Genomic DNA, 13,155 nt, shown 5'->3' on the forward strand with positions numbered 1-13,155 from the left:
GAGTCCACCACTGACAACATCGTCATGTGAACAGATGCTTAGATTGGGTCATATTTTTAAATGCAATTATCCTGAACACTTGTGGCCCCCTAGTGCCTTGTTACTAAACTGGTTTATATATATGAACTGATTGGTAAGGAGGAACAAAGAATTTCTAACTTGAAGTATGGAGAACAGTGCACTCTAGAAATAAAAAATAAACCAAAAATCCCAGTTAGAAATCAGTTTTCATTATTTGTCTATTTTATATCATACTTCCAAAAATGGCATGAAGTATCTTACAGTAATAATAATGAAGTCATCATACTTTCAGCTGTTAACATTGAGCATCTTTAGGTAGGAGTTTAAGAATGGGTTAGGCAAAGAGAGGTAATTTCATTTTTAACTTGAACATTTCTCTGTTGTATAAATTCTGCACTGAGCAGTTTAATTTACTTTTATACATTTTTTAAAGACAAAAGGAAAGAAAAAGAATCTTACACTTTCCTCCTCTTTCAGCTTTTACCATACTTCTTTGGCAAAATAGGTTGCTTGATACTCAAACATCATCTTATCAGTTTGTACAAATTGAACTATTTGAGTTGAAAGGAACATTGATTCACCTAAACTGCTCTCAGTAATGTGGTTTCATTTAAAGTGATGTATGGGAATGAGGAAAGAAGCTGCACCCCTGCCAGTCCTTCAAGAAGCCAGGAACAGCAGCCACACCACAACACAGTCATATGGGGGAAAGATGCAGGGAGATTCACAGGAGGCAGCACCTGCCAAGTACCTGGGGATGGTTGAGGCTCTAATATTGCTGAGCTCTAACCCTTCAGGATTTTACTAATGCCTCCCTCATGTCCCACCCATGACATTGGTCTGTTTTCCTCTGTCTTTCAGCTTTCATTCATCTAACCACTTCCCACATTGAGTTTCTAGGCATCTTAGATGCACACCAATCCAGAGCCAAAAGTGAAGTAGTTAGACTTGTCCCAGTCTGCTGTAGGATCCCCTACTGAGAGAACTCAGGCACCACACCCACTCCTAAGACCTGGTTTATATAAGAGGTGTTCCAGGTCCCAGAGAGAAGAACCTGGCTACTTTCCTCACCTGAGCTCCGGAGATGTGTAGTTTCCTTTGGAATGTGCTCGGGGCACACCTGCTCAGTTCTAGTAAAGAAGTGAAACAATTTTCAAATGGAATTTTTAATAAAATATTTTTTCCAAAGCAGAGGATTACATTTTAACAACTTATATCTTTATTAATTTTCAGAGGATATATAAAAATCTTCATATTTTTATGACCATGAGTCCCACAGGACCTCACTTCCGCCAACATTGTAGAGCATATCCTTCTATGATCACCATCTGCACAATTGACTGGTATGAGAAGTGGCCAGACGAAGCTCTCCTTGTTGTAGCCAATTCTTTCTTAAGAGAAAAGGTGGATTTACAGAACAGAGAGGTAAATATATTCTCTTTTAAAAATCTGACACAAGGGAAGATTTCAAGTTATTGACAGCATCTGACAGAATTAGATCTCTGAATGAGTCCTAGGTAGGCAAAAATAGGCAGCTCTAGGCAAACTATGACATAGGTCAAGGGTTTTCCTTGACCCTTCATCAGTTTCCCCTGATCTGTCCTGTGTCAGAGATGCCCAGATTCCTTACTGCCTGGGCTTCTGAACTCTTCTGCCCCATGGCAGACAGCAGAATCCCCAAAGGGAACAAGCTCCACTGGGCACACCAGATGCTGCGCTATGGATGCTGTACCCTTTGCGTATTCCTTATAAGTCTCTCTGTCTCCAACAAACCACATGCAAAATTAGTTCAGAACTCATGAGCCATAGTAAGTAAGAATCTTCCCTAGCATGGCCCAACCAAAGACCCATGGGGTGTCGACAAAAGAAGCTATAAAAGTAGCTGCCCGAAACTCGGTACAGCACCTGGTAAAGGGCTTGCGACGTTACCTGGCAAGCACCCAAGGAAAGCAAAGGCTGAGGGCGAGTCAGGTGGACCTGGGAAGAATGTGCAGCTGGGCTCAAGGTGACCAGGTGATTGGCTAGCCATGATGGGCAGGGGGGGTGGTGCTGGGGCCAGGGCGTGTCTCAGACACAGTTCTCTCCAAAACTATGTAAGGGGCACTCTCTCCTTCAGTTTTCCCAGCCACATACCTGTATGTCCTTTGAGCCCCTACATTTTTGCAGCCTTCTTTCACTCAAGGAAGAGAAGTAGAGTCTCTTGCAGTTGCTAACCCACTTTAGGAAAGGAAGGCACCATGAACCAGGCCACGGATGATGGCCTCTGAGTCCTCGGACAGCTGGAGCAGAACGGAGGGGAAAGCCTGGTAGGATGAGTCCAGCATGTCACCAGTCACCGGTCCAGTTGTTGCCTCTTTCATCCCAACACCATCTAAGCCACTAGCATGTCCATATTCTCGTCTCGGTCCCATTTGCCGGGGGCCTTCTCAACCTCGCCACATCTCAGAATGATAAACAACTTCAGGTTATTCACCATGTTCAATTTTCTCTTTATGTCTATTTAGATTATTGTCTCTTAATTCTTAAAAATTATTATTTTGTAGAACTTAAAAGAAAAACTTGCCCCAACATGTGTCCAGATCCACAGAAGTATAAAAGACTTGAACACAAAATACTTCCAAAAAACTGGAAGGCATTATTATATCACTCCCAGTAGCTACTTGTGGTTCATGGATACCTTTGCTCACATTTTGAGGTCACGGGAGAAGGGAATGCAAACAAAGAGGTAAGACTTTGAGACCAAATCAGAAATATATATCTATATTTTTAATTGGTGCTTTTATTTGTAAAAAGAGACACAAAAGAATGAGTCAGAATCTGCCTTTCCAGTGGGGGAAAAGGACAAAAACTGCACAAGCCCTTGAGAGACATAAGGCGTCCACAGCTGCCTGGCAGTGGAGACCTGGCTGGCACAGGCCCCCTGGGAAAAGGCAGTGTGCCCTCCCCTTGATCATGTCCTGAAAGCCAGAGCAAGCACAGGTGCCACTGGCTTGCCTTTATCCCAGGGACACCAGCAAAATAAAGGGAGTCCAGTGACAGCATCATTGATGGTGGGAGAGTATTGTTGAGGAGCCTATGCAGCTCCAGAGCCCCCACTGCACCGGGGAAGGTGGGCAACGAAATACTGGGTAGGACATCTCGTACCTGATCAGAGTCCAGGAGACCACTAACAGCCTCCTGGGAAGATAGGGAAGTGAGTGGGAAATGACCTGGTAGCCTCTGCCCACAAGCATCCTGTGCTCTTGCTCCAGGAGGCCCACAGGCACAGGGTGTCTGGACAAGACTCCGTGACCTCCAGGGGCCACCCCATGAGACACCCTAATGAGCCGTACTGATAGGGGCTTGAACCCAATCTGTTCTGTGTCTCAGGCCATGCTGGATGACAGTGGCTGTGACTCTGACCACCCCCTCCCCCCAGAACTTAGAGGGTAGGCCACAGCCAGGCTCCTGATTGGGCGCATCAAGAGGCATTGGCAGTCACACATACTCTCCTCAGATATTCAGCAGGAAATCCAGGACAATGACAGATTCTCGTCACCAGTTGTGCTAGAGATGTCAGACTGGTTTGCATGTGGCAGATTAGTGTAGGCCTAACTTTTAGGCAAGAAGTAGTAGCAGCTTCAGCAGTGGCATGATGCTAATGTGAGGGCAGGGGCTAATTTCGTAAAGGTGTTGTTAACAAGGTCGGGGGCAGGGAGTGCATGGCAGATTCAACTCAGCTAAATTTAGAGCAGTTGCTGGAGTCTGTGAATACAGTGAGGCTACAGGGAATCCTCTTAGATCCTTTAGAAGGTGAATCTTGTTCTGTTGTTTTAAGTAAAGACTCTTCAGGTCCTGGAGTTAGGGACTTCTAGGTGGTTCTGGAAGTCTGTGGATGGAGCTTTTTGTGGGTCGATGGTTCAATTTGAGGCTGATGACAGCAGTCTGGATAAACTGGCTAGATGCCCCCCACACAGGAGTCAAGAGATGAGTGGATCCTCTTTCCACCTCTGACTTCCAAGCTTCCAAGTGTCCCCTTCCCACCACAGGGACTGCTGCCTTCCATTTGCAGCAACATGACTATGATCATACGGCCAGTCACTAGCCCAGTGCTTCCTCTTTTCCCCATCTTGTCTGTGCCTCACCCACACCCTCAACCCAGACACATGTCTAGTTGGCTCTTTGTGCTATACTAGAATATCTCCTACCCCCAACGTGTGGGCCAGACCAGGACCGCATCCATGCATGGTCATGATCATCTATTATAACTGCTCACCCCCATCACAGTTGTAAAGGAAGCCCCAGGCTAGAGGTCCCAGTGCCCCAGCTCCTGTTTGCCACTTGAAGATTCCAGCAGCCCTGTGTCCCAGGGGTAGACATGGGAGAAGAAGTGGGGAGGGTTCATTATGTGGTCTGGGTCCCTTACAGCCAATCTACATCTCTTCTCCAACCCAAAACTCATAATGAAACATTCTGTTTATATGGGAGGGACCCTTCAGGGAGGTAAGTCCCAAACTGCCTGCCTTATGCATGGGCTCCCCTGGGAGCCAAGCTTCAGGAGCCCCACTGTCTTTTCAGTTTTTCATTTTATTTTTAATAGCACCTACTTCTTGGGGGTGATATTACAGATTAACTGCCAAGCTGTGGCCAACATACATCACTCATAACAAATAAAAACTCTGTTTAATACAGACTTGTGTTTTAGGAAAATCAGTCTGGTATTAGAATGGGGGATAAATTCGATATAAAACTAAAACCAAAGATTTGAAAGCTATTGTAGGAATCCAGATGAGAAGTTTTGAGGAGCTGTCCTGGATTAGGTCAAAGAGTGAATTGCCCAGCAGTCTTGGTGTCATTGACAGTGTAAGCATGTGGCAACGACATCCTCATAGGTTAGGAAAGCCCAAGAAGTAGAAACTGGATCTTCCACGGGGCTTTTACCTCCTTTTGCTAGAGTTAGGGCTAAACAGGGCTATAGATTTGCAGTCCTCTGATTTTACAGTGTTTATTTTATTCCTTACGAACTGTGTATTTTCAAGTTTTTATTCTAGTAAATAGGTAAGTGGAAAATTTTCAACTTTATCTTATGTTTCTTTAAAAACACAGTCTTTTCATTTTGAAATAGATTGACCAGAAGTTGCAAAATAGTACAGAGAGGTCCCGCATACATTAAGCTCAGTTGCCCCCCTCACTTGCTACATTTTCCATGACTGTAGTACAGCACCAAATCCAGGACGTTGGTGTGGGCACCTGGTGTAGACACAGTCCTGTGCCCATTTATCCCTTGTGTGTGTTTGTGTGGACCTGCAACAGCAATCAAGATGCAGAACTAGTCCCTCACCACAGCCGAGTCCCTTGGGCAGCCCCTACGCAGCTCCCAGTAGCCCCCGGCCACAGTCTGGTCTCTGTCTCCAGCCTCCCCTGTACGTGGGGGGCGAGATGGGCTTCGCTCAGCATCACGCGGTGGATTTCCATCCAGACGTTGCACGTATCAATAGTCTATCCGTTTCTGTAAGCACTCTGAGGCATGGATAGGTATGCATGGGTATGCACATGAGTGCAACCACTCATCCACAGAAGGAGCCAGGGTGGTTTTTGCGGTGGAGCGGTTCTGGGAGAAAGGCCAGAAACAGGCCACGGTGAGTATATGTTGGATCGTAAAGAAAATACCACATTGTTGTCCACCGTGGCTGTGTGCATGAGGAATAGTGTTCCTCTACAGCCTTGCAGACACGGCACTGTGGTCTCTGCCTGCGGCCCTCCACCACCAGGGTAGCCCTCTCTGCGCCTGCGCCTCCTTTCCCCTTCAGTGTCTCTGCACAGCACTGGCACATTTGTTAAATGGATTCTTCAGTTTTTCTCATTGCCGAGTTTTGAGAACTCTCTGGGTGTTCTAAATAGGAATCCTCTGTCTGATTTATGGACTGCAGATATTTTGTCCCAGCAGTTATTTGTCTTGTCATTCTTTGGATGGAGTCTTTCTGTTTTGATTTTGATGACATCCAATTTGTCAAATTTGGTTTTCTTTCTTGGCTGCGCTTCTCTTGTCATGTCTTCTAACTCCTCCCTCCTCCCCTAGTCCTGGGTCCTGGAGACTTTCTCCTATGCATTCTTCTAAAAGTACCACAGTCCCACCTCTCACACTTCATTCTGCCCTCCACTTAGAATTAGTTTTGTGTAAGGCATGAGGCTTACATCCACAATCTGTTGTATAACCAGCCACTCTACACGCTTTGTTGAAAATCACTCTCGCACCTTTGTCAAAAGCTAGTTGACTGTGCATCTGTGAGTTTGTTTCTGACTTCTCTGTCCTGTTCTGTTGATGGAGGTATCTTACCCTCTGCCAAGACCTCTTCCTGATGACCATCATTACTTAATCAGTCTCACAATCAAGTAGAGAGATGCCACCCACTGTATTCTTTTGCAAAATTGTTCTAATCATCCTAGTTCATTTCTATGTAAATTTTATGTAAATTTTAGAAGAAGCTTGTCTGTATCTACAAAGAAAAATCTTACTGCGATTTTGGTAGGCATCACATTAAACCTATATGATAATTTGGGGAAGAATCAACATCTTTACCATGTTGTCTTTCAATACATGATTGTGGTGAATCTCGCTTTGCTAATATAATGCTACTTTCCCCTCAGGAATCGTTTTTATGTGGGTCTATCCAAGATCCTGGAAGCAACCACTCTAGTTACAGATATGCAAGAGGAGCTCTTGGTCCTTGGCCCACAAATAGAACAAAAAACAAAGGTATATTAGGACACCTGGGTGGCTCAACGTTTGAGGATCAGCCTTTGACTTAGATCATGATCCCAGAATCCTGGGAAAGAGTCCCACATTGGGCTCCCCTCAGGGAGCCTGCTTCTCCCTCTGCCTGCCTCTCTCTCTGTCTCTCTCATGAATAAATAAGTAAAATCTTAAAAAAAAAAAAAAAAAGGTACATCTGGTTTGAAATCTCTTTTAAATATTTTATATTTAATATAGAACAGCATTGGGAAGCAAAGGCTGTGATACTTTGCAAGCATTGATTAGGATTGCAGCTTTGTTAGCATGCAGCTGTGTAGCTCTGTTGGCCTCAACTTTCTTATCTGTAAAATGAACAAGACAATGACAACAAGACAACAATGATAGCAAAATAGTAACAGCACTATATTGTAATAACTCAGTGTGATAATAGGCATACAACTAGTTGGAAAAGCTCACATTGAATAATTCTGCTGTTATTAGTTAAATCAATCAACTATGCTATGGTAACTCGCAGTCTGCAGGGTGCTCTAAAACTCTTCACATGTGTCTCATGAGATGATACTGGCTATGGTTATCCTGTCCAGTTTAATCTGTTCAACAAATGTATTTCAAGCTGATTTTGGTAAATTTTAAATAATGAGATGAGCTGGGGCACCTGGGTAGCTCAGTCAAGGAAGCGACTGCCTTCAGCTCAGGTCCTGATTTCAGGGTCTTGGGATCGAGTCCTGCATCAGCTCCCTGCTAGGGTGGAGTCTGCTTCAGCCTTTCCCTTTGCCCCTCCCCCTGCTCATGCTCACACTCTCTCTCTCTCTATGTCAATTAAACAAATAAATCTTTAAAATAATAATGAAATGAGCTTTATGAATTTTTCTTTAAATGAATTTCTCTTTAAAAAAGAGGTTCTATATCTCTTAAAATGCATTCTTAGAAGAACTATGTGTCTCATTAGGAAGAGGAAGCACTCATGGAAAAGCTGCAGAAAGATTCACAAGTAGTGGAGAAAGTCCAGGTGCTTGTTAAACAGGATGAAGAAATTATGGCTGAAGAAGTAAGAATTGTAGAAGATTATGCTCAGGTAAAAACTAAAATATAATCAATACCAATTATTTGGAGATTTGCAAAATTACCTCTTACTTTTTCATGTGAGAATTATTAATATCATTTCCTGTGCAATGTTCAGCATAGTTGATAAAAATGTGGGTTTTTTGATAGTTGGATAGTTTCTTTGAACTTTATAACTCATCACCAATAATGTCATAAATATTTTTAATGTTGCTATTGATTGGTTTAAGCAAAACTGGCATTTCAAGGTTTCTTGGGCAATTAATGATTTTTAGATGGTGTATGAATTGAGAACATTCATTAACTAGTTTTCCACCAATATCTTCCTTATAGAGTTGTTTTCTGATATTTAGATTTTCATTAATGTCAATATCTCTTGCAAACTCAGCCAGAACACTGACATTTTCCAGTGCGATTGTATGATGCATTCTTCTTTGTGAATTTGATCATTAAACAGACAAGAGCCAGATCATTACCTCTATCTGAAATGTATTTTTTCCTCTTAATAAATTATTGCTTTTGGTGTGATCTGAAAATTTTCATCACATCTGCTTCTCTATCAAAATAACATTTAATCACTTCTGTGTTCACTAAGTTTTGTCTTAATTATTTATTTGTAAATAAAATTTTAAAATTATAAAATAGAGTACCTTTCACACACATCTATGTAAGGAGCCTCTAATTTCTCACTTATTTCATTGAGATACTCCAAAACATCTTTTTAAATGCAGTAGCTATTACCCGAAAACTGAGGAATTCTGATGGCTTGTTTTTGCATAACTCCCACTGAAAAAAACAGAAGCTCTCTGCTAAGTTTAGAGTAGTGTGTACTACATTATCACCTGTGTTCCATTTTGGGTAGGTATCATTGAGAATGTGACCCTGCACTTCCAATCATACACATCTGATGAACTGACTTTCCACAAATCAGATTCTGGGTTCATATACCACAAACCTTGTTTCTTCCCCCACTGCCCATGTAGCTCTGGTGCTCCGCCTGTGTAATAAATTTATGTTACAATGTGACTCCTAGCTGAGCCCTTAACGTCACATGCCCAGGAAAGCTGAACAGGGGACAACTGAAGAACTTCTCCAAGTCCTTCCTAATTTAGATAGCTTCTAATAACTTCACTATATAGAGTAGTGACTATGTCCAACTCAGCTTCTCAGCCAGACCCCAAACATGTCCACAGCTGCTCTGCTGACACCTGACCCAAGGGAAAGCCGGTTGCAGTTAGTGTCTGACTTTTAGAGCCAGTGAAGACACACAGCCCTGTGAACCCTGACAGAGCTCCTTCCAGGCACAGGAGAAGGCCAGAGCCGGCGAGGGCCTCTGAATCTCAGGCTTCCTTAGCTGGGCAACCCACCTTTCCCAGGACCACCCTGAGTCTGATGGAGAAGAGTTCTCACACACACAGCTCCTCATCACCCGCACTCAGGACTGCAGCACACATTCCTAGTGGTGTATACAACATGCATCGTAGAAAGGGCCAAATCTATTTTCCGGGTTCAAGATAAAAGAATTTACAGCATGCAACTATATGCATTCATACATGTTTGGGGGCCTCTAACTTTGTTGCAGGAAACTGCCCGTGAAATAAAAAGTGTGCTGCCAGCTCTCGACAAGGCGGTCGTGGCTCTGAGCGCCCTGGATAAAGCCGATGTCGCTGAGCTGAGGTAATTCACCTCATTTGTTTGGAACTGGAGAAGCCCAAAATAAAGCACAAATGCCTAGTAAATGTTACTAAGTCTGTATTCATATGTTTTTAGACCAAGTCACTTTTACCCATCTTGGTTACTTTAAACTTGTGTGTCACATAGTGTATGTCATCCGTGTTATGGCTCCATCACCCGCAGGACACATCAATATTTTTTGCAGCCGTGAGAAAAGCCACTGCTGACTAAACTACATGCTGTGCTACTGATGACAAACTTTATCCCAGTCTCAGAGACCTAAAACCCACGTCCTAGGATTGGCCCAACAGTGCATATCCAGGACGAGAGACGGAGCCATGAAGCACCTGACCTACAGGTCCGAAAGTAGGACAGTGTCTGGGGTGCTGCTGTGGGCTACAGAGGGCCGGGTCCGCGGCACCACAGTGACGTGTGTCCAGGGCCACAGTGGCTACCAGGTGCCCAGGCCCTGGGCCCTGGCCGCCCTCCTGGGGTAGGAACTTCCAAGAAGAAATGAGATACTCCAAGGTCCAGAGCCTGATCCCAATATTTGTAGTTTGAATCTCTTGGTGAGATCCTCTCCATAGGGGTCTGTGGCCCAACAGACAAGAAGACTTTGCTGTCACCTGCAGGATGTGTTGCATTTTCCATTATTTATTGGAAGTGATATTTCAATTAAAGATGCAGAAGTAGGCAAATCTACCATGATATTTGTAACATTATTAACTCTGGGAACAAGAAGAGATGATGACAGACAAGCTGTCTTTAACCAGCAGGATTCTCCCGGGAAAGCAGCACATACCACAGTGCCCGAGCTCCTCCCTGCAGTTGAAAGTCAGAGAAGGAGAAGCAGACCAAATTCTTGACTTCTTTCTCCTGTGTGACCTCATTCACAGGAATGCATTCCCCCATGCTCAGGCAGCAGGGATGCTGAGTGTGTGCTGTGCACTAGGCCCCAGTCTGGGCACTGAACTTAGTGCCACTACCAGTTAGTGAAGGCCCTTCTGACCAGACAGCAATGGAAGTAGAGAACTAAGCCATATTTGCATGTGAACCAGGAAGGTGTCTAAAGGAAAGGTGTTCTAAGCAGGAGAAATGGAAAGCACGACAGTCTGAAGCCAGATATGCACTTCATGGGTTTGAGGAACTTCAAACGCCAGGGTGCCTGCAGCCTGTGAGCATGAGAGGGTGGCCTGAGTCCACGTGAGAGAAGTAGCAGTGTCTAAGCCACCCCCAACATCACCCTCCCTGGAACCTCAGGACTTGGTTCCAGAAGTTCCGTCCTCTTAGCTTTTCTCTGGGAGATATTCCTAGGAGAGAAGCCAGAGCAAATGCCTATGAGCCTGATTTCTAAGAGCAGCATGTTATGCTGGGTAAGCGCTCTGGCTCTGGTGCCTCAACTTCCCTTTTATGCAACAGGGATGACAGGTTATTAGAGGACTGGTTGAGTTAAAACATGTAAAGTGCTTACATTAGATTCTAGCATGAGGCAGGTGCTCGTTATTTTTATGCTAAGAGGTTTCTCAGACCGAACAGGCCCACTCCCATTCCCTAGCTAGAAATCCCTAACCTTTCCTTGCATACGTTATGGGGGTTTCTTGTTGTGTAGCTTGTTTGTTTGTTAAGATTCCCCCTTGTGATATTGCTGATTCCAGTGCCACATCTTATGATGTGCAGCAGAGACATCCAAGCAGGTACCCAGGGCAGCCCACTCTCTTTCCTAGCTGCATTAGCCACTAGAAGAAGGGGGAAGGTGGTAGAAAATATAGATTAGAGCAAACCAATAAAAGTCTAAGTCAGAGGACTCCTGTGTAGTAACGAGGCTTTTAAAGCAGATTTCCAATGTAGGTTGGTCTTGCTTTGAATCAGGTATTTGTTTCTTAAAAGTGATAGGTAGGTGGGATGATAGTCAATTGAATCTATTTTCCCTTTAATTTACATTAAAATTTTATAGATAATGTATTTTTATCTCAATTTTACTATATTCCCATTATGTTTGTTTAAAAAGTGTCAAATATAGGCAAAATTGAGGAAAATCCTGTTTTTGGAGCTCTCTTTTCTCCCCTGTGGACCTTGTCACTCTTTCCCTAGTTCCTGTTACAACCTTTCTCCTTATTTCAAAAAAAGAACAAAACAAAAAAACCCACACTGATAATCTCAGAAAAACCGTCTGATAAATTAGTTCTAAATAAACCATTAATTATTTAAATATATAGTCCTGAAAAATATCTGCATTTTCGAAGTAGACTGTAAAAGAAAACAAAGATTAACCTAAATGAGTGAATCTCTAGTGGTGAAATTTAAGGCAGGAGGACCTTCTTGGTAACCCTTGTAGCTAGTGTTGTATGCATATAGTTGGCTTTGTTGCCTGCCTTCTGTTGGGAAGTCTGTATGGTTTCATTTGGGGGAGACTCATTGCTGTGGATGGACCTGTGCCTTTAGTTCCCAAGTCCCAAATGTTACTGCATAATAATCACCACCCTCCTGGCATCTCACTGAAACTTACTTCTTGGGACTGTTCTTCTGACCCCTGGCTCTCCAGAATGTCACCTTCTCGTGCTCCTGCAGTGGCAAGTCAGCTGATGAGGATGCAAATAAGAAGCTGCTTCCAGCATGCCAATAACCACACTAACAATCTAAGAGACCAGCCCCCACCAATCCTCTTTCCCACACTCTGTTGTATCAGTGATTTTATGGCAGGAATTTCAGATGAGGATGGAGAAAAGTCAGAGGATATGTTTAAGGGGAGTGGCTTAGCTGTCTCTGTCAAGTAGTCATTAGGACATCAGCACTGGGACGAAACAGGAGGGCTCCTGCTATAAAGGACTCTGCAGTGAGTACTTTTCTAATGAAAAGAATTAACCTCTAACTTAGATGTTCTACATATTTAAGTCTTACGCATGTCATCTTCCCAAAGTAGAGATACCCATATGTTAAACATACCCAAATGTTTACACATAGCCCAAACTGAAATAGCTAAGTAGTTAACCTTATGAAAAGCCTGTTAAAAATCTGTGTATTTTGTCTTCTAAGATAGTTTACAGGATGCATTCAATTTCAGTTGTGAAGCTGACCAGGTTTCCACCACCTATTGCAGAGTGTATACACGGCCTCCCTTTCTCGTGCTGACAGTCATGAATGCGGTCTGCATTCTTCTGCAGAAGAAACCTAACTGGATGTCAGCAAAATTGCTTCTTTCGGAAACTGGTTTCCTGAAAAGACTGATTAACCTTGACAAGGACAGCATACCGGAGAAGGTACAGAGTTGATCCCTAATTAATGCATAACTGATGCCTCCCATACTCATAGTCTACAGGAGTCCAACATTGGAATTGTGCATTAGAATGGAAAGTCTGTGATGCAGGTTAGAAGATGAGGGAGCAAGCTCCATAACCATATGTAACAGGTTTGCTGGGAATGCTGAGGAAAAGCAGTGTGTCTCCCAAATCAGGGAATGCTGTGTCTCAGAATCTCTTTAATGAGAGAAGAGACCAACAGAGGGAGAAAGTCTCTCTGGAGGGACTGCATTACACTAAGAAACCACAAGGTTTGAATAAAAGTGTCTGGAATTTTTTAAAGTTCAGATATAATTGACATATAACATTATATTAACTTCGGGTGTATGGTATAATGAATCAATATTCATATATATTGTGATCACCCCA

At 43.4% G+C, this 13,155-nt stretch overlaps 1 protein-coding gene across 1 annotated transcript in view; it reads left to right on the forward strand.

Moving 5' to 3' along the window:
* DNAH14 (dynein axonemal heavy chain 14) overlaps positions 1-13,155 on the forward strand; it is a 311,703-nt gene that overhangs the window by 225,084 nt on the left and 73,464 nt on the right. The window contains 6 exon segments of the mRNA XM_041749477.1: positions 1,255-1,446; positions 2,565-2,746; positions 6,649-6,757; positions 7,704-7,829; positions 9,399-9,493; positions 12,588-12,747. Coding sequence (XP_041605411.1) covers positions 1,255-1,446; positions 2,565-2,746; positions 6,649-6,757; positions 7,704-7,829; positions 9,399-9,493; positions 12,588-12,747 — 864 coding nt within the window.

The sequence above is a fragment of the Vulpes lagopus genome, chromosome 1 (genome assembly GCF_018345385.1).
Source record: "Vulpes lagopus strain Blue_001 chromosome 1, ASM1834538v1, whole genome shotgun sequence".
Taxonomy (NCBI): Eukaryota; Metazoa; Chordata; class Mammalia; order Carnivora; family Canidae; genus Vulpes; species Vulpes lagopus.